Genomic DNA, 21,959 nt, shown 5'->3' with positions numbered 1-21,959 from the left:
ACGTGATGGGCAGTATGAAGGACAACAGATGCCACCCAGTCCTCCAGAAAGCTGTGAGTGGGACAGCCCCGTGCCCTTCTCCAATGTGCCCAATTCTGGTTGGGTGTCTTGCTACACTAACACTTGGTGACCAAAAATAAGCCAACAATTATATTTACCTGAGTTCTGCTTGGATGTATCTCCTTTTTAAGGTACATTTGTACTTTTAAATCTTTTGTTCTATGGTAGGATCCCACCTTTTATATGTCATCACTAGCTATTATTATTTATTTTTTTAAGGAGACACTCCTATATCCTTTATATTAGTAGAGTCCATGGTCACATTTTAATGGGCTTCTTTTCTTTGTCAATGTGCACAAGTCCCCCTCTTGCAAAGGATTCAAGTAGAAGTCCCTGATCTCCACCTATGGGGCTTCAGGCTTCCTTTTCCTTGCTGGTAACTGATGAGGTAGGCTCTTTACAGAGACATTTTCAAAACCATTCATATCGACAACACACCTTTCATGCATATAGTCTGACAGTGCTATGCAAACACACAGATCAAAACAGCACAAAACAGCTGGGGAGCATGGCAGAGAAAAGGAATGTGTAACACGTGGCTTTGGAAAATTTTAGTAGGGGAGCAGCCCGGTGTGTATGAGATGCAGAGGAAGTTGTCAGTGATGGTTGGTGCACATAATCACCCGGAGATGAATGGCCGTGTAAGCTCATACTCATGGAGGATGGAGAGGCCTGTGGAAGAGCGCCTGGCAGGGGATCTGGGACAACAGGGCAGAACCATGCAGCGCCCTGAGTGTGAGCAGAGAAATCAAGTCAATACTTTACCAATAGCATGAGGCTTCTTAAGTACAGATGTTATGTGGGGAAAACTGTCAAAACATCCTGAAATATATCCAGATTTGGGAGTGATTAGCATGCGCAACTATTTCTTCCAAGCCCATAACTGTATGTTTAGTAGGAAGCAACATTTTAAACCAGTCTTCCACCACCCTCTGAAAATGGAGTCAAAGCAATGCACACTCGTATGCGCAGGAAAGCTGCATCAACATCCCACCAATGCCACCAGACCCTAAGATACATGACACCTGACTCTTAAGAACCGTTGGTTCTACCACCATAGAATAAATATCACAGGTGGCAATGGCCCTGCCATGGAAGGTTGTGGGTTATCATTCAATGGAATCAGGCTGTTTTTCACGAGACATTCCATTTTCTATACTTGGTAAACTATGCTCCCTTTACTAAATTCTTCCATCTCACACAATCATCAGAAGTTGAGTGCATGTGAAATTGAATGAAGCACAATTAATTTATTAAAAGAAATAGTTTAAATGATCTCATTGAACTCCTGGTCAACGAACACAAGAAGCATTGACAGAAAGAAGGCTTGCTTAACAGGAGGAGGTGAGCTTGTGGTGATAAATTCCCTCCCAGCTCCACCTCCAGTTCTCACTCCTCTTTGGCATTCTTTGAGGCTAAATCACTGAGGAACTTCCCTCTTATACTTTTCATGTTTTCTCCTGAGGGCAAAGCTAGCTGTAGATATAAGAGAACTTCAGTGTCGGGTAGAATGCCAGATGGGGGAGTCTCTGGGATTCAACTCCCTGACTCCTCTGAGACCAAACTGTGTAAACCAGCAAGATCATTTGACTCCAGTGAGAAAGAGACTTTACCCAGGACTCCTGGCAATCTTCTTTGAATCAATAAAGGTACCACTTATCTAATACCAATAAGCAATCATCTAATCATTTATTCCAGAAATAGTAACTGATAACCTACGTGTACCAGGCATTCTTCTAGACATCGGGGATAGAGCAATTAATGAATGACACAAACCACTGTCCTCGTCGTGCTTACATTCTAGTGGAGGACAGAGATAGTAAAGATAATACAATAAAATATGTAAAATAGTAGTACGCTAGGTAGTGACAAGTGCTAATGAGAAAATAAAGCAGAGAAAGGGGATAGAATATTGGGGAGAAGTTGCTGTGGAAAATGAGGTGGCCAGGGAGGGCCTCCCTGGGAAAATGACATTTCAGTAAAGCCCTGAAGGAAGGGAGGGAGGCAATATGCTGCTATCCGGGGGAGAAGCACTGCAAAGGAGCAAAGGGCTAGTGCAAAGGCCCTGAGGTCGACACATGCCTGAGATGTCTTCCTGAAGGAAGAGGCCATGTTGCTGGAGCAGAGTAGTGAGGGGGAAAAACAGAAGAAATGGAAGTTTTTGAGCAGAATGTAATGATGGAATTTATATTTTAATAGGATCACTCCACTGCTATAATGAGAACTGACTAAACTGGGGCGAGGGATGGCGGCAGGAGCGGCGTGGGGGGGTAGTCAGTGGATAGGGAGGGAAAGGCAGACAGAAGCAAGGGGCCATGAAGAGGTAATAATTCCAAGAGAGATGATGGCCTGGGAGGGGTACGGTGCAGGTGGCAAATGGTCCCATTTTGTGTACACACGATGAGGGCAGAGCTCACAGGGTTTGCTGAGGGACTGGACTCGGGCACGATCCAGACAGGTCAAGAATGATGCTAGATATTCTGGCCTGAGTTATTCTTTCTTTCCTGTTCCTGGAACTGACACACCTTCAGTTCAGCATTGTTAACACTGAACTGTAATTATTTATGTTGCTGTCTTCCCCACTGCACTATGGCGTCATTTTCAGGGATTTTGCCTTGTTCCTATTAGTTTCTCTCCCATTGTAAAAAACACAGTGTTTGTAACAAAAGAGGCCCTCAATTGATGTTTATTAAATAAAAAGGCCTTGTAGATATTGGAAGGTGAAAGCTGCAGATACAAATATGTCTGCAGACTTAAAGTCTAAAAGAAATGAATTTAAGCTTAAAATCAGTTAGTGGAGCAGTTGGAGTTTTAAGAAAGCATGAAAACAGAATGTGAGCCATTATGTTTTTTCCATACTATTATTGCTGTAAGACAGCCATATAATGTCTCTGGTATATAGCAGGGGTTAACCAGTTAATATATATTTTTTAATTATTTGTATTGATCTATTAATAAAAAATGCATTTACCCCATTTAAAACACCAGAATAATAATGGATTAATGATTTCTTCTAGGAATTAGATTATTAATATCTCCAGAAGCAAAGGAAATGTAACGAAATGGACAGGTGACTTTCATGGCTAATTCTAGGTAAGTTACAACAGAATTAAGGCTTAAGGAGGCCGGGCGCGGTGGCTCACGCCTGTAATCCTAGCACTCTGGGAGGCCGAGGCGGGTGGATTGCTCAAGGTCAGGAGTTCGAGACCAGCCTGAGCGAGACCCCGTCTCTACTAAAAATAGAAAGACATTATATGGACACCTAAAAATCTATATAGAAAAAATTAGCCGGGCATAGTGGCGCATGCCTGTAGTCCCAGCTACTCGGGAGGCTGAGGCAGTAGGATCGCTTAAGCCCAGGAGTTTGAGGTTGCTGTGAGCTAAGCTGACGCCATGGCACTCACTCTAGCCTGGGCAACAAAGTGAGACTCTGTCTCAACAAAAAAAAAAAAAAAAAAAAAAAAAAAAAAAAAAGGCTTAAGGAAACCCTCTATTTCACAGACCATCTTGCTTTTTAAAAAACACACAAAGCAAATGAGCAAAAAATCACTAAAAAGATAACCAAGCTGATCAATTTAAAAGAGAATTTGTTAATGAGCTTTATCTTTCTGCAATTCAGAACTTTGTCCTTCTGACTATACTGCCTAGGCTGCGGGCAGAGGCATTTTGGGGGGAGAATAAAGTGTTGAGATAATTTTGGAAATCTAATCATGGCCAATATTAAAAGTTATTGGTAGGATTGTTGCTAAGATTCACTGAGAAAAATATCTGTGAAAACATTCTATAAACTGTGAAGTATGGTTAATTATATCTGTCAGACAAATATAATTATGGGTTCCAAAATCACCAAGGACGTATCGTGTAAGTTGAAGCTAACAAGAATGGCAGAACATTTCATCAAGAGATCTTTTCCTTTTGGCTTACCAGCTGCATCCTTTATCGATAATGGAATGGCTGAAAGGTAATAGAATTATCCACTGAAGACACTGTGGAATTACTTAAGTCTCTTTCTTTTTACCACCTAATTTAAAAGGGAAAACTGTATGGGCTGAAATATATTTCTTCATCCAAAGGTTTCAGTACAGAAATATCACAAAGTGATGTTTTCACTTCTTCCATGATGAAAAGTAAACACGCTTGGCTATATTTGACCCAACTTGTCAAGCTTGCTGTTATTAAGTAGTAATAGGGGGAAAAAAAAAACATAAAAGGCAGGCAGAACACACTATGTTAATGCACTGAACAATGAGCATGTTCCTTATTCTCTTTGCCCATCGTGGTGGCCTCATTATTCATACTCCTGTGGCCTCTCTTGGACCCATCAATGCTTTTCTGGGCCGAGCCACAAAGGCCCAAGCCATGTGACCCGTGTTTGGGCAGCAGCCAGAATCCTTCCAGGTCCTGGCACATGGGTGAGCCTCAGGCATCAGTCAAGCCCTGTTGCTATCTCATTTGGCACTCCTGCTTTCCAAGGACGATTTCTTCCTGGGGACAGGGCTGGGTCAGGCATGGGAATCTCAGCTCTTCTGATGTTCTTTTCTTCTGGCTACAATATAAGACGTACCAATTCATAGCAGGGAGGGCGATGTGGCACAGGAGACTGAGGGTGGCCCAGAGCATGGCACAGTGATATCTTCTGTGTGCCAGATTATTCGGCTCCACTGCAATCCTATGCTGGACTACTTTAGTACAGAATCCATACATTTCCACCCCAGATTTAATTTTTTGAATTATTTGTATGCATTTAGTCTAATGTATTTTTGTTTGTTTCGGATGATCACATAACAGTAATAATCTACTTTTAATTGTTCCACTTAATGCTCCGATCTTTAGGTAAATGGATTAAAAAGATATATAATATATATATATAATTATTCTTAAAAATTATTCTTATAAAGATCTTGGAAATGATACCCAGAGGAGAAACAACCTATAATTGGAAAAGCATTATTAATACAAATAATTCTCTGCTTAAGAATACTCATTCAAACAAGGCACTACCAAGAAAATTTACAAATCTAAAAACTGGGGGAAAACAAGGGAGGTTTGGAGGGTGTGGCTGAGCGCATCCCTCTCCTTTTTCTCCTGGCTTCACAGCTCAGCTTTCTGTTTGCTAATTCACTAAGGCAAGGCTGAGCACGGTGTTTTGCATCTTCATCACCTTCAGCTTGGTATGCCATTTGTTCCTCTTACAATAAAAGTACACACATAAAATTCAACCTAGTAAAATATAATAATTTGGAGTTTGGTAGATTTCCTTGCGAGTGCCTTAGAAGATCTTGGTATATATGAGAGATCTATCGATAGATTCATTCACTCATTCAACTAACATTTATCAAGCTCCTATTATGTACTGGGCCCAGGCACTCAGGCTATAGACTAGAGAGACAAAATCTCTATCTTAAAGAATCTGGGAATAATAGGATAAGGGGAAAAGGAGAACATTAAGGAGCCAGTTTTCACACAGTGCAGTCATTGCTATAGTAAAGATCTGCAAAGGTGGGTCATGGGAACTTAGATAAAAGTCACTGCACCTGGATTCCGGTGGTGACAGGGAGGGTGGGAAGAATGTATGGAGGACATCTGGGAGTATGTGGCACTTGTTCTAATTTGTAGACTATGAGTAGTGATTAGCAAGTTTAAGAATAGGTATGGGGAGGGCCTAATTTCTATATGGACATAATGCATGTTTGTGGGACTGCAGGGTCCAGGGGACCTGGAACTATAAATATTTTGTTATATCTGGAGCAAGAGATGAGGCTGGAAACGCAGGCTGGGACTCAACTCGGAGCAACCAACAACGGTGGAGTCTCATGCCTACGATGTAGCTGCCAACCAAGTGAGAGGACACACCCAGTCACTTAACTCTGCGCCCAACTCCCAGCTAGGTGACTGCGTACAAAATGGGGGTCCTTCGCCTACTCTCAGAGGTCATGACCACACTCTCCAGTTCCAGAGCGAACCAACCACAAAGGAGAAAATTGTTACTATTTGACGGAGAAATGGAAAACTTTCACAGAACTTGGTGTTCTCTATTCGGCCATCACAAGGTATGTGGTGAAACGTCTCTCTTAGAAAAAGATCTAAACTTAACCCCAGGCAAAGAAACAGGCCACATGGTCAGACTGTGACCCACTGGGCTGGGGGTTGTTGTCTCTCTGACAATAGGGAAACAGGGTGATTTTGTGTCAGAGCATGACAGTGTCCCATCATTAGCTTTGAGATTCTATAAATATCTCACTTCTCCTATTAAGCTATCAAGGATCTGGTTCCATTTTCTTTTCTAAGTTCACATAAATGATTTATGTTTTCAACGAGAACTAACTTAAAGTCCCATAAATAATTAAAACATAGCTAGTCTAACATGCAAGCTTTTCCTCACATATCATAGACTACTTTGAACATAAAGATATCTCTCTTCCTGAAACAATTTTATTAAGATGTAATTGAAATACACCAAAATTGCATATGTGTGGTATTTAATTTGATTTGCTTTGCCGCCCATAGTCCCCCTGAAACCTTCATCGCAATCAAGATAACGAACATGTCCATCACCCACAAAGCTTCTTTTAGTCCCTTTGTGTCCCTCTGTCCTCTTCTCTAGGCAACCAGTGATCTATTTTCTGTCACTATGGATTAGACTGTGTTTTATAGGATTTTATAGAAATGGAATCACACAGTATGGGCTCTGTTTTTTTTTTTTGCCCGGCGTCCCTTAGTCAAAAGCTCTCTCTCTAATTGTCAGGGATTCTTTCCTTTTGGCTGAGGTTTGGTAAAGAACATTGTGATGATCCCAGGATGGTGTTTACCCAAGTGTGGCCTGAGCCCCGCCTGCTCCATGGTCAGCCAGGGCCTGGCTAAAATTGGCCTCCCCGCCTCCCCCCAGCACTCTTACCTCAGAATAACTGCTATGCTGAGGCTTTCTCGAGCATGAAAGCTAACGGTTTCCATCTGACCTCTCAGGGAACAACTATTCCTGTCCCTTGGTTTCAAATCGCTGCTTTTCTTATGTCCTTCCACTTTTTTTTATGACCTGAGCAATTTTTAGTTCTTTTTGTTACAGCAGCAGGCAGGACTGAATGTCTTCAGGACATACGCTGCAATAATCCTCCTAGACCTTTTGGTGCCACACATTTAAAAGTGTGGGTTTGAATTGCTTTTCCATAAAGTACATGCATGACTCACTTTCTTCCCTTTGCTGCTCTGCTATCCATTTATAAAGTTTAACATCAGGGCTAGGACTTGAGTGAAGAAAACAAAGCACTTGCCTCAAGTGCAAAATGTAAGGAGGCATCAAAAAAAAAAAAAAAACCCTCAGTAATCCAGATGAATAATATTTTTTTAAAAAATCAAAATTAAGGCAAAAAAAATCCATGAAAGACAAAATATCAACATTTTAAATAAAGGCAGGATCAGTAACAGTGTCACAAGTCTGAGGTAGAAGGAAAAAAACCAGTAATATGGCTGGGCGAGGTGGCTCACGCCTGTAATCCTAGCACTCTGGGAGGCCAAGGTGGGTGGATTGCTCGAGGTCAGGAGTTCGAGACCAGCCTGAGCAAGAGCGAGACCCTGTCTCTAGTAAAAATAGAAAGAAATTAGCGGGCCAACTAAAAATATATAGAAAAAATTAGCCGGGCATGGTGGCACATACCTGTAGTCCCAGCTACTCGAGAGGCTGAGGCAGGAAGATCGCTTGAGCCCAGGAGTTTGAGGTTGCTGTGAGCTAGGCTGATGCCATGGCACTCTAGCCCGGGCAATAGAGTGAGACTCTGTCTCAAAAAAAAAAAAAAAAAGAAAAAAGAAACCATAATAGTGATCCTGTCTTTTAAAAGTTATTATTGTTTCTTTCTATTTTATGCCCAAGGTGAGTGACTTATCAAGTCCCCTGGTCCATTCCCACTTGACATTTTTCATTGTACTACAGGCTGTTTTCCATCTTGAAATCATCATTAGAATGTTACTTCTGGCCCAGCATTTAGACTTTGCTATGAACAATGAGAGCTAACTCAAAATACTCTATCTAGATACATTCATTGTTCCTTACTGTTTCCTATGACATAAACTACAAGCACAGGCAATCCTAGGCAAAGACACAAACACCAGTCACCATAGTCCTGAATTTTTTAAAGGGCCTCAACCAAGCATTCAAGATGGGGTGTGTCCATGCTGTGTCTGATTCCATGTGCCTACAACATGAAACTAGACTCATCTTATCTAAACAGACACCCAGAAACCACGGCTCTGATTAATGTTATCATCTAAAACACGTACCACACTTCTCATAGGAATTAACAATATTTGAGAAAAATAAGTGTGTAATAATAAACTATATAATAAATGCATTCCAATTGGACTGAAAATATGTCTGGGAACTCTTGGGGATAAGGGCAAGTGCAGTGGTTCTGAATGTTTTAGTTAAATGTTTTGGGTGAAACATGCCAAACAAATTACTCAAGATTCCTATTCACTCTCAAAAAGTTTGCTTGGATGTGTCACTTTTACTGAAAGTGAAAGGACTCATGTTTAGCTACTTATGGCTGCATATAAAGAATTAAGTTATCTGCTACAGATTAAGAATTTAAGAGGGGCACTGGAATATCGGAGCTGGTGACAGATGGTGAGTGCTGGTCTTCAGGGTCCATATGGGACCGTGTGAGATTTAGACTGTACCACGGGGAAATTTAAAGTAAGTTTGTCATCCATCATCATCACCAGCCACAACAGCACGGTGGAGTTGGAAGATTTGGGCTTTGGAGCCAGACAGACACAAGAGGAAAGTTCAGCTCCACTCTGCCCTAGCTGTCTGACCTTGGCCCCTTTTTTGTGCCTGTTTCCCCAGCTGTGAAATGAGCCTACTTTGCAGGCTTACTGCAAGCGTGAAGCAGGACAGGATACACGGGGCACCTAGCACAGGCCTGGTCATGGGGCACTTTGATTAAACTGCAGCTGTTGTATCACCACTTTTGCCAACCTTGGCTTTTTTTTTTTCTTTTTTAGTTTTAAAAAAACTTAATACAAAGTTTAATTGTTAATATCACTTTGATCCATCTTCAACAGCCTAGCAACAGAATAGCCCGACGTTTTACTGGGGTAGTTTAAGAAATCCATTCTGTACAGATACTGTTACGTTAATCCCCCTAGAGTTTAAAACTTTACAATCAAATCACTTTAGCTTAAAGAAAACTTTTTAAGGCTTGCATAATATCCTGCAAAGGACTATTTTATGATGTATATCAATAAAACTCAACTCCACTTTCTCCAATAATAAAGAAATGTTTTTTTGAACTGTTACTTTTTAAATGATGTGAAATTCTTTATTAAGTGTCTGAAGGTTATGTGACCCTCACACTGATCAATGAAGGAGGTTTTTAGGAAAACGAAACAATAAAATCTATAAGTATTTCCATGTGTGTGACTAGAGGAGAGGGACTGAGGGACCCAGATGCCCTGTTAAAGGCAGAGCCCATCCTATTTGTCTACATTTTCAGTGCCAAGTATCTAAGTGTAAATATTTCTTTCTTTTAAGGGTTCCAGGGGACAACTCTTGAGTGATATCCCTTTAAGAAGAGATTCTTTCCTTGCCAAAAAAGAGCAGCTGATCACAGTCACTGTTGCTATGTATGGTTTTGTTCCTGACATTTTAAAAGATCCAGAAAAGAGCTTCAAAAGTTCATCCAAAAGTGGATAGAAAGTAGGTGGTGGGAAGAAAGACCACGAGAGAGTTGGCATCATTCACTCCAGAGAAGAGAGGGCCTGACAGGTTTGAAATCCATGAGGGGTTACGATGCTGATGGTACACTGTTCCCTTCATCTCCATGGAATACAAGGGCTCCTACTGATACTTTTTCTTAGATGGATGGATCATTTCCCTTCCTGAAGAAAATGGGTCAACCAGATGACCTTTTGAGATCTGGTTCTAAGCCTTTGCACAAATATGGAAGAGCAGATAGAAACCCAACTCACCAGTGTGGTGTAGTTTTCAGTCGTATCCTATTTAAAATGAGGTTGAGGTACCTTGGCATGGCAGAAAGAGAAGGAGCCAGGAGAACGGCAGAGCCAGGTTTGAATCTGGCCCTGAATCTCACTGTTGGGCAAGTTACGGTGGTAAAAGAACTTTACTCAGTTGTAGTATGAAGACAGCCTCTGCCTCCTAGGGTTCCTGAAAGGGTTAACTCATGCTGGCAAATCACTTCATACATTGACTGGCACATAGTGGGTCTTTGATAAATTGGAGCAATTATTCTAGTTAGCTGAAAACATGGGCTGAATCGTTGCTTTTAAATCATGAGGAGAGCAACGGCTTTCTGATTAGAGTTATACCACACCAGGAAAACTGCAAATTCAAGTGGGCAGACTGCCTTCCACTGACACTGCCTTGACCCCCAGAATCCACTCTGCAAGATAGAGTTTGTCCGTGCCAAAAAATCTTCGAGGCAGCAACTTATTAACCACCTTTTTGCTAAGAAACAAAGGAAAACTGAAGGCGAGGTCTAAGACATCTTGGTATAAATCTGGTTTCTCTCACTGTCACCACCAGATTCAAGTTAATTATTTGAAAAAGGTTTCAAATATACTTCCAAGGATAGGGAATACATTCCACATGCCTAAAAGTTATGTCCGTGCACATCCCACTGACTTGGAATTCATACCAAGTATAGTAAAAACATCAGTCAAAAAAACAGGTTTGCAAATCAGACTGATTGGCAGAGGCTGTAATTAGGACTTTTCTCCTTTACAAATGATAAAAAGCCAAAAATGGAAGTCAATAAGAAATTAAGCAGCTCTCGGGGCAATGAAGTGCACTGGTCAGAGCCCTATACTGAATAAAAGAACTACTGCCATCAGATTTTTCCAAAAAATGTAACTTTTTGGTACGGCACCAATGTGGTATTATATATGTAGCATGTGTAGAAAGACGCTGGAGTCCGGGAGAGAGTGCTCTGGTTTTTGTTCCTTGCTAGAGGTGAGGGCTGCGGCAGGACACCCAGAGGCTGTGGAGAACTGGGAGAGACAGAGGAAATACGAACATGCACACAAAGTGAAGGTACAAGGAGATGTGGCCAGAAACACAGGAGTGTTTCCTGAAGCCCCTCTGTGTCGCCAGAGGATCAAAACAGGCTTGGGGAGCACTTCCTGTTTCCATCAAAGGGGGAGTGGGTTACAGTTGACAGAACCAAGCATTACAGACAGGAGAGCAAGAACAATGCACTTTGAACCAATGGAGCCACAGGAAAGAGCAGCTTATTTTTGCTGGAAGGGAACAAACACAGGCATGACGTGTTGTAAAAATGACCCCGGCTACGTCAGGGAGCTGGCCGAGGCCCAGTGTACATCTACGAAGGCCATCGCACCATTAATTACATAAATGCTAAGCAGGAATCTCACATGATAAGGAAGCAGCCCTTCTATTACTACAATACAAGTTTTACGTTGTTAAAATTCGTTGTTAAAAGTCACTGTTTCAAATGTGTACATTTCAAGTGGCAACAAACCACTGAGCTGTTGAAATATTTGTCAGGGCCTTCCAATGGCACCTTTATTAGAAGTGGGGATACAAAAAGTCCTTTGGAATCTATTGCGTCTAGCCTTACATGGCTTAAAGTCATCATTTTAAAATGATGCTTCGTTAAAACCACCGATATTAGAAATCTGACTACACGGTATTGACAAGCAGTTTCATTTATGATTATTTTTAAATGTAGAACAGTTGGGCAAAAGATAAAACCCAAATGGCAATTAAGATAACAATCAAGAACATCATGGAAAGAAAAAAAAAACCCCAGGAAATTTAAAGAGAGAAAAGTATCTATGGTGCTAGATATTAAGTTCAAAAGTCCTTGTTACCAAGGGGACATTAAAATCTTGCTTTACTTCCATATGTCTTTTTCTGAGTCCCCTTGAAAAAACTGGTCTAAATCGTAGATTCTTTCAGTGTGTGAGCTACTCAGTATTTTAGACCACTTGGATAAATGCCAATAAAAGTCTGTTCAGAGAGCTAGTGGCTTCGAGAAATAGAGGAACTTTCAGAAATGCTTATCTCAATATCAAGGAGTAACTCATATGCTTGGAGTATCTAACTAGTCCAACCCTGGCAGTTAACATGATGTTTGGACAACTAAGCCATGACATCTAAATTCTAAATTTAAAATGAAATGTGTTCACTTACAATTAAGCACTTAAAAAAAAAAATCTCTGCTTATCCGGATTTTAATAGCTATAACCCCTTCACTGAGAGAGACTTTAAGTTATGGTGAAAAGGACAAGTTGCTAAATATTTTAAGGCACCATTGACCATGTTCCTACCCATATTATTGTCCTTCTAGATTAATCTTCCTATGACTCGATTTTTACTTCTTCTTCTTCTTCTTTTTTTTTTTTTTTAATAAAAATAGACATTCGTGCTTCAGTTCATTTTGAAAACATCCTTTGTGAAGGACTTCAGAGATATTTTTCTTTCTTTTAAAAAATGACCTTCAAATAAAAATAATAGACTTTTCAGATAACACAAAGCACAAAGCAAATAACAGTAGACGCTGCTAATATGGTTATGAAGAGACCAAAGAGACCTTCTGAAGTAGGGTGACCAAGTGCTAAAATAACTTAAAACAGTGTAAAAGAAGGCAAATGAAGTATCATTCAGGAAACCAGCAATCAAAGCAGCCCAAGGCTAGAGGGCGTTACAAAATCCTCATCTAGCAAACTTTCCAGCCTAACTAGCACTGTTTGTTTTAAACAAGGATCTTTTTCAGTAGCAAGGCATGCTCTGCTTTTTTTTTTTTTACATCAGGAAACCATACCGCCCTTTTCTTTCTTTCTTTCTTTTTTCTTTTCTTAGACACAGTGCAGAACCCAACACATTTCAAGGCCATATGATGTGGTTTTTGTTGATTTGTGGACCAGTTGCTGGTTTTGAAAAGGAAATTGTACTCGAGCTCAACCGTGTGCACTGGTCTTGGTTTACCTGCCATATGCAAAACGTCTGTCTTTGTGATGATCGCCAAAAGTGTCCCAAAGCCTTAGAGAAACGCTCACTTCATCAACGACATCCCGGGAACGTTCCAAGACCTGCAGGAGAGAGCGAGCATCCGTGTTAAATCAGAGGCTCCCCAGGAGAGCACATCCAAGTCAACTTGCATTTAATTTCCTTTTTCCATCTAACAGGACTTAACTTAAGTCCTAATTCTCCTCCTGGAATCACATGACTCAAACTCTCATGCAGGATACCAGAGCCACACTCCCAGGTTTGCATTTTGCTTTTGTTTTCTCTTTGGGTACTAAAAAGCTTAGTTTTGTTTTGAATGTGAAATTTATCCACGCTCCTCGGCCCTGGAGGGGCCGACAGCAAGGATATGCCTTAAGAATTCTGAAGACGCTCTGCACATCTTACCTCCTGGCAGACACGGTACTGGTCAATCGCCCACACGGTTGGGACGTGGGTGGCCAGCAGCTGATACCGCGTGAGCGTGGTATTACACGCCCTGGCACAGATCAAGCGCGTCTTCCCCACGGCGTTGTCGCCCACGACCACACACTTTATGGTTTCAACGTTGGGTCTTTCGTAGTCCATGTCAGTTTCCATTTATAAAACTCTGTAAGAAAAGGGTGGATACTACATTAAAGACACCACACTAAAGACACTGAGGCTTTCTAGAGCAAAGAGGTGAGGGGGTCAGGCAGTTTTGCCCTTGTCCGGCTGCTTCTTTGGAAGTGCCCAAGCACAGGCAAGAAGTCTGGAAGTTCACACTAAGCCCAATGAAAACTCAAGTTTTCTTTTTATATCTCACCCAAGTACAAAAACACCAGTCTGTTATTTTGACCCCAAACGGTTTATTCCAGTTAACGTGTTATTTTCTCCTTGGTTTTCTCTAAACACAACCTGCCTGTTGGAGCTGCATCCGGGCGCTGTCAGGACAGCTGACACACATTTATAGCTCACTGGCTACTCGTGGTGACCCACTAGCAAGACCTGTCACCTGTAGGGCTCACCTTTGACACCGGGGCATGAGCTGCCTTGGCAATACCAGTGTCCGCGCCATCGCAATCTCTCAGTTACCCAATATCTGTTGTTCAAAAGTAGTTTTCTACAGGTTCAAAACTATTACGGTGACTTAGAGGAGAATCAAAAGTGCAGGCTGAAAGACTACCTGTCTTCAAAGAAGAGTAAACTGTAAGTCTGAATTTAATCATAAAATACTTATTCATTCTTTTAAATTAATTGAATTCATAAAAAAGGTATTCTCAAGAGGGCCCAATATAAAGCAAGATTTTGAAAAAGAATTCTCTTCCCATCTGTGTTTTCATCAAGAAATCTGGAGCATATGGTAAAGAATGATTTCACCAGGAAAAGGAGCTACTTTGGAATCTTCCTGAAACCATCCAAGAAGGTTTAAAGAGGGTTTCTGATAAGGGGTCGAGAAGAAGAGAAAAAGCTATTGCCAGCTTGGCATCCCCAAGGACAGGGCCCCCATAAACTGGGGCACAGACTGCTTCCTAGCAGCAGCTGGACAGGAGACCAACCATGTATGATTTCACGATTTTAATTAATTGTAATTGCCCCTCTGAGGAAGTCTAAACAGATAGTACACTTCGTCTTAGCCAGAAGGCTCAGAAGTGATGGAAGTCTTATTGTTAAACTAAGAAAACTGGTTAGACGGTCATTTTTACAGAGCTGATAATGATTTTAATGGCCACCATAAAGAAACTGTTCAGAATAGAACCTAATACATAATTGGGACCCCATAGGTGTTTGTTTAATTCAACTGATCTGAGAAAAATGATAACTTTTATAATATGAGATTAAGGGCAGAGCCAGAGAGCTATAAGGGAGAATATTAAAGAGACTACTTCTTCACAGTTAGGACTATTTGAACACGGACTTTTCTCAGAAAGCGAAGGGTGTGGAATTGTCGACTGTAACGCCGTCACCGGAGGTGTTAAACCCGAGGCTGGAGAACGATTTGGCAGGAACGGAGTGTAGTGATTCAAGGAACAGATGTGCAGTTAGGGTAGGATTTGATCTGTAGTTCCTGCACCGTGGAGAGGCTTAAAATAGACAGATACCTGTCCTCCACCTGGCAAATGCTGACTCTGAACATCTTGGGCAGGGAAAGAGAGCCTTAAAAAATCTCCAGTTCTGATGATCAGCCAGGTGTGTTGATACTAAAATTGATCTCTTTAAAATTTAGTTTTAAAAGTGTATGGTTTTATTAGTTCCCTGCTTGGTAGTATAATGTGGCTGGGCATGGTGGCTCACGCCTGTAATCCCAGCACTCTGGAAGGCCGATGTGGGAGGATCTCTTGAGGCCAGGAGTTCAAGACCAGCCTGAGCAGCACCCCTATTTCTATAGAAAATGAAAAAAAATTATCTGGGCGTAGTGCCACATGCCTGTAGTCCCAGCTACTTGGAAGGCTGAGTCGAGAGGACTGCTTGAGCCCAGGAGTTCAAGGTTGCAGTGAGCTGTGATTGCACCAATGCACTCCAGGCTGGGTGACAGACTCTATCTCTTTAAAAAAAAAAAAAAGTATAATGTGGCAAAAGCATGAATTTGGTGTTAGATTGGTGGTTCTTTTTTTTTTTTTTTTTTTTTTAATTTTTTAATTTTTTTTGAGACAGAGTCTCACTCTGTTGCCCGGGGTTGGGTGCCATGGCATCAGCCTAGCTCACAGCAACCTCAAACTCCTGGGCTCAAGCGATCCTCCTGCCTCAGCCTCCCAAGTAGCTGGGACTACAGGCATGCACCACCATGACTGGCTAATTTTTCTATATATATTTTTAGCTGTCCATATAATTTCTTTCTATTTTTAGTAGAGACGGGGTCTTGCTCTTGCCCAGGCTGGTCTCGAACTCCTGAGCTCAAACAATCCTCCCGCCTCGGCCTCCCAGAGTGCTAGGATTACAGGCGTGAGCCACTGCACCTGGCCAGATTGATGGTTCTTAAACATACCCTAGGGAACATCTGGCAATATCTGGAGACATTTTTGGTTGCCACATAGAAGGGGAGGGGGTTCCTATGGCTTCTAGTAGGTAGAAGCCCAGAGATGCTGTTACACATACTGCAATGTGCAGGACAGCCACCCACTACAGAGAAATATCTGGCCCCATAAGTCATAGTGCTGAGGTTGAGAAACTCTCCCTTGGATGGGAGTTTGAATCCTGGCTCCCCCATATTAGACTCCTCCACTTTCCATCCATTTGACTTTAGGCAAATTTTGTTTGTGCTTTTGGAGGCTTAGCCTCCTCATCTGTTAAATGGGAATTATACCACTACTCATCTCCTAAGGCTGTTGTGAGGATTAAGTGAACTAATGTTTTAAGTCCCTGGTGCAGCACCTGGAACATACTGATGGTTTCAAAAATTATAATCATGATGTTGAAGATGAATGTCTTTAGATGACAACAGAATTGAGTCATATGGGAGCTCAGAATTAGATGCAAACTCATAAACTTAATAGTAACAAAGATCTATAAAAAGGGTAAAATTTAGAAGAGCTAACTAAACGACAACTCATTGAAAATCGAAGAACAGAAATATAAGATGGAGCATAGCTGATCTTAAGCAAAAAACACAGAAAAAATTTTGGGTGAAGAGGGAGGGCCAGGGAAGAGGTCATAGTTAACTAAAAGATAATAGAGTTGGGAAGGTGGGTTAAAAATATTTTTATGGGGCATTTCTAGATTCCGGAATAAAAATGGTAACACTTCTTAACACTCTTTGACAAGTGTCTGGTGATACTACCATGGCATAGCCTAAATCAGAAAAACAGGCTCAGTTTGGAGGCTTACAACTTTGGAACTCAAAGTCTGACTATCCTAAGTGGTATAAAACCTTATTCTTTCAAGAGTAAATTTTATTTTTCAGATAGATAAACATCATAGAGAGTCAATCCCTAAAATTTGGGGGAATGTCTGGACTTAGTCAAAATTGGGATAGGACACCAAAAATATAGAACTGGCTTTTATGTGGGATTGCAAACTAGCTCTGATAACAGCCCCCTAGTGAGGAATCCCCCAAATAATTTGAATCACGACAGCATTGATGGAATAGGTGTGTAGCTTTTACAGAAGACTATTTTGAGAGGAACAGGAGCCCTCCTAGTTTTACATTAAGGCTATGATTACAAAAACTATCATTACTCCACCTATTTTTAGACACATTTCATGCATAGCCCTAAAAAGAATTTCTGTGTCAAAGGTGAGAATAACATCTCTGGGTCCTCTAATCCCTAACAATCTGTAGAAGGCCAAAGTGCCTGCCAAAGGTGCTGAACCTTGTGCAAAGAGGATAATGTGTAAAAGAAAATAAAAGTCAGGACAGAATTAAATATTCATAGCCCAGATCACTTGCGGCCAATATGGAATTTCCAGGAAGCATTTGCTGAATTTCCAAATACTAAAAGTCTTCTACTTGGGGTGGAAAATTCTTTTGTGGTACTCTAAAAGGCGTTTTTAGGATGTGAAATCAGAGCCAAGGATGTAAACTCATGATTACATTTGTATTGTTGTAAATCAGTCATTCATCTGTTACACATAAACAAATAAACATTAAATTATGGCAGTAATTATAAAAATATGCAATTTTATCCTTCTCCACTTGTTACAGGCTCTAATTTATTCATATCTAGCACTCATATGGTTGAGTGAGCTCTTAGGACCATCTGGATAATGACGGTCTGGTTTCTGATTTTTATTTACCTTGAATGAGAGTAATAAATATTATTCATTTAATGCTGTTAATAAATTTCACTGCCATAAATCCTGCTGATCTATGTGGATACCCTTTTTCCTTTACATACATACCTGAGGAGGCAAAGAAGGTAGAAAAGGAAAAGGTTCGAGAGAACGGGATCTGGGAACCTGCTACTGTGGCCGCTCTGTCATCTCTTTACTCAAAACCAACTTGAACTTCAATGGACACTTTCATGGAACCCCCAGGACATGGGTGGTAATAGTTCAAATGATACCTGAAGAACCTATTGCTACACCATCTGGAAATCATAAGTGGTCAGTTTATCTGAAAACAGGCAAGTGAACAAGAGGATCAGAGGCTGGGAAGTGAAGGGTGTGGTGAAGTGGTCCTGGGTGCCCACCACTCACAAGGCTGACTTAGAAAAGTGTGATCATGACTTTCATGGTCTCCAGAATCACCTCATCTGGTCTGATTATCCCTTACCTGCCCCGCTAGCATCACTGTCATCTTGGGGACTTCAGGCCACTCTGACACATTCCCCACACTCCCTGCCTACTCAGTGTTCTTGTTGTGCCCATGGATAATGCAGCCCACATCCCAGCCTCACAGTTTCTTCTCTTCTTCAAAGCCAGTGATCTTCACCACACTCTGCTTGAGCCATTCATCCTTTTGGACATGTGCTGGATATTGTTGTCATCCAGAGACATTTTATCTCTGAAATCTCAAATTTCATAGTTCCACTCTCAGCACAAAACTCTGATCTTTACAGCATGTATTAGAGGAAATGAGGCCATTGCAGCAACTCCCATTAGGAGGTGGGATCTATTTCTTTTCCTCTTGAATTTATGCTAAGCTTGTGACTCCTTGGCCCAAGGGAATATGGTGGAGGTGATGCTATGTGAGTTCCAGAGTCTAGACCTCTAGAGGCCCTGCAGTTCCACTGTCATGCTGTTGGAATGCTGCCCCGAGGCTGCCATGTAAGGAAGCTTGACCTAGCGCAGCAGAGGATGAGAATTCACATTGAAAACAACTGAAGCAACCCCACCGATGGCTGGATAATGTGAAGCCATCTTAGATCTTCTAGACCTACCAACCCTTCACCTGACTCAGCTTTATGAATGAGCCCAGGAGAAACTAACAACGGAACCACCCAGCCAAACCACAGAACCATGATAAATATCATTAATAAATATATCATAAATAAAATCATTATTGTTTTAAGGCACTAAATTTTGAGGTGGTTTGTTATGGAGCAATAATTAATGGAAACACACTCATTATACCTTAAGAAAATCTCCAGAACCTTGACTCTTCCATTAAAAAAAAAAATCAGATGATAGGCTCCTCTTGGGTGGGTGATCTTCTCCACTCAGGGCTGAGGGGTCATATGAACTTTTCTCTGCACCATTACCCTCAACTTCTTGCATTGCATGTGTGGCAGGCAGGATAATGGCCCTCTAAAGATGTCCACATCCTAATCCTTGGCACTGGTGAATATGTTCTGTTACATGGCATGGGGGAATTAAGATTATAGGTGGAATTAGGGTTGCTAATTAGCTGACCTTAATATAAAGAAATTATCCTGCCTTATCTATGTGGGCCCAATGTAATCATGAGAGTCCTTTAAATGCAGAAGAGGCAGGCAGGAGGTGAGAGTCAGATAGAACTAGGAAGATGCTATATTGCTGGCTTTGAAGATGGAGGAGAGGGCCACAAGCCCAGGAATGCAGGTGACCTCTAGAAGCAAGAAAAAGGAAGGAAACAGAGTCTCCCCTGAGTCTCCAGAAGGAACATAGCCTGCCAACACTTTAAGCCAAACGAGACCCACTTTAATCTCTAGAACTATAAGATAATAAATTTGTGTTGTTTTGTGCCACTAAATTTTTGCTGATTTGTTACAGCAGCAATTGGAAACTGATATAGCATGCTGTCACCACATAGAATGGCTACTCAGAATTCTAAATGTCGTTTGTTACCTCAATGCCTTCACACACACCGTTCCCTCTTGCCAACCTTCCTCCATCCCTTGTCTGCCTGGCAAATTCTATTCATTTCTTAAAAGCTTATGCAGCTATCACTTCCTCTAAAAAGCTTTCCTAACTACCCCTCCTCCCCACAGATTACTTTCTGCTCTGTATCAATAAATGGTTCCTGGAGAAGCAATTGTAAACAACAATAAACACACTCCTACAATTTCCAGTATTAGCAAATCAGGGAATGGTGGCTCGTGTCTGTGTGTGTGTGTGGGGGGGGGCGGTTATACCTTCAAAGTGCTCACCTCATGCACTTAATGAATCATCTAGTGTTTCTCGGGTACGGCTATGTGCTAAAGTGCTTGGAATATATGTGTATACAACACTGCTTTTCTCTAAAATCTTCCCTGACTACCCCCTCTGGTGCAAAGGTCCCCTAATTTAACTGTGACTCTCTCCTAGGACCAACCATGAGCAAAACAGTGACACAACCAAATGCGACTTTAGCTGCCCTGGTCCCCTTTTTAAACACCTCCCTTCCTATGGTGGCCCCCCACCCCCACCTCCAGTCTTTGCGCTGATGGCCTTCATGGTATTCTAGCCTTTTCTTATGAAACAGGCTCCCAGGAAGTGCTGGGCACATCTACTCCTTCACTCACATTATGACTAGATGACCTTTAGAGTCCTGCCCCATAATTCAGGGCACTGTGGCTGATGAAACCCAAGACGTGCCTGTTTTCTCTGGATAGGAGCATTTAGAAATCAGGCTGGGTGGGCAGGGAAAACGTCCTCATTTATCTAAGACACTTCACTAGTGGTTTCCTAATTGTTCTCAATCACCCCACTATTGGAATATGCTGCATCTTACAACACTTTTGCTGTTTTTTTTTTTTTTTTTTTTGGTTATATTTGCTATTTCAATCAGGACATGGCGAGCAGTCTGCTCAAAGACAAACATCTAAGTCCCACGGAGGGGCCTTTGTACTCCTAGCTCCATTCAGCTGTTCATAGACAGTCTGAATGATGATACTGCATAGCTACTAAATTTTCTTTTTTTTTTTCAAAAAGCATATAATCTGAACTTTAAGAAATCATTTTGCGTGGTCATTAAAAAAATATGAGTGCCACAAATTTTAGTGTATTTGAAGAGTTAGCTCTGAAATAAAAACTGAGAATTTTATATTATTGACAGAAACAAAAGGGAAATGTTAAGAGTTGCATAATAACTATAGCCAACAGCCAAGTTTCAACTGCAGATTTCATTATCCTGAGCTTTTAATCACCAGTCATAGGCAGGCAGGAGCTGTTTTATACATAAAATAAACATCTCAGCTGGAATAAAGAAGGGTCCAGAGCCGGGAAAGAGACAGTAAGGGCTAGGCTGGACTTTGCTAAATCAAAACGTCCCAGAATTACATCTCCAGGATAACACGGCCTTCAATCATTAAAATCAACAGAATTCATCATTTAAATCAACATTGTTTCTTCAATGGAATGTTTTGATTAAAAAAAAGAGATAAGTAATAGAACACTGCATAGAAGTCCAGGGATGCAAATAATGAAAGCCACCTTCTGATAACACAGAAAGATTTTTTTAATATCCATTCTTCATCCTGCCCAGAACTCTGTGATAATGGAGACTCACACAAGATCATGCTCTCTACTTTCTGAAACTCAGGGTAAGTGGAGGAGGTGAGCCAAGAATAGAAATAAACTTTCTCTTCTACCTATCTACTGTCCTTAATAAACACTGACCTAATTAAAAAAATCAAGAACAGATCCAAAACTTAAAAGATGCATAAAAATTCCAGGGTGGACTTCAAAACCACTCTAAGTGAACTGTGTGCTAGGTTATTGATACATGGGTCTTCTTTCTTCTGCCAATATGCCAGGGAGCCTCTCCTTTGATGACTTTGCCTGCCTGTGCTTCTGTTCCAATGTCCTGTCTCGTGCCCTTAACGCACCTGCTGAAATTGTGCTCACCACCTGTAGGACTCAGGCAGCCTTAACTGAGGAATTATATGCTAAGCGCTCCCTGAGCAGGCCTGTAAATGTCCAGAGGTGAACAAGCCAGGGGTGGTTCTTGCTCTCTGGGACTCTACAGTCAGGTGGGGAGGAATAACTACACAGGTAGACAAATACGTACTCACAGATTTGCTAAATTCCTTGAAGAAAAGCAAAAGGGTGTTGGGAGAAAATACCAGGTAGGAGGCCTGCAGGACAGAGCAGAGGGCCCCTC

At 41.4% G+C, this 21,959-nt stretch overlaps 1 protein-coding gene across 12 annotated transcripts in view; it reads right to left on the bottom strand.

The window, feature by feature from the left end:
* The window catches only part of RHOBTB1 (Rho related BTB domain containing 1), a 119,197-nt gene that overhangs the window by 26,070 nt on the left and 71,168 nt on the right, over positions 1–21,959 (bottom strand). For 6 of the 12 annotated variants that reach the window (XM_069460822.1, XM_069460824.1, XM_069460821.1 and 3 more), the window contains 2 exons: positions 13,448–13,649; positions 13,022–13,125 (listed from right to left, as the gene is read on the bottom strand). In XM_069460822.1, coding sequence (XP_069316923.1) covers positions 13,022–13,125; positions 13,448–13,639 — 296 coding nt within the window. In that variant the 5' untranslated portion in view covers positions 13,640–13,649. Of the gene's footprint in view, positions 1–825; positions 883–13,021; positions 13,126–13,447; positions 13,650–21,959 lie in introns of all 12 variants that reach the window. The other 6 variants (XM_069460814.1, XM_069460816.1, XM_069460815.1 and 3 more) reach the window with 2 other exon arrangements.

Source organism: Eulemur rufifrons, chromosome 28, assembly GCF_041146395.1.
Source record: "Eulemur rufifrons isolate Redbay chromosome 28, OSU_ERuf_1, whole genome shotgun sequence".
In the NCBI taxonomy this organism is placed as follows: Eukaryota; Metazoa; Chordata; class Mammalia; order Primates; family Lemuridae; genus Eulemur; species Eulemur rufifrons.
This window is presented reverse-complemented; position numbering and strand designations above follow the sequence as displayed.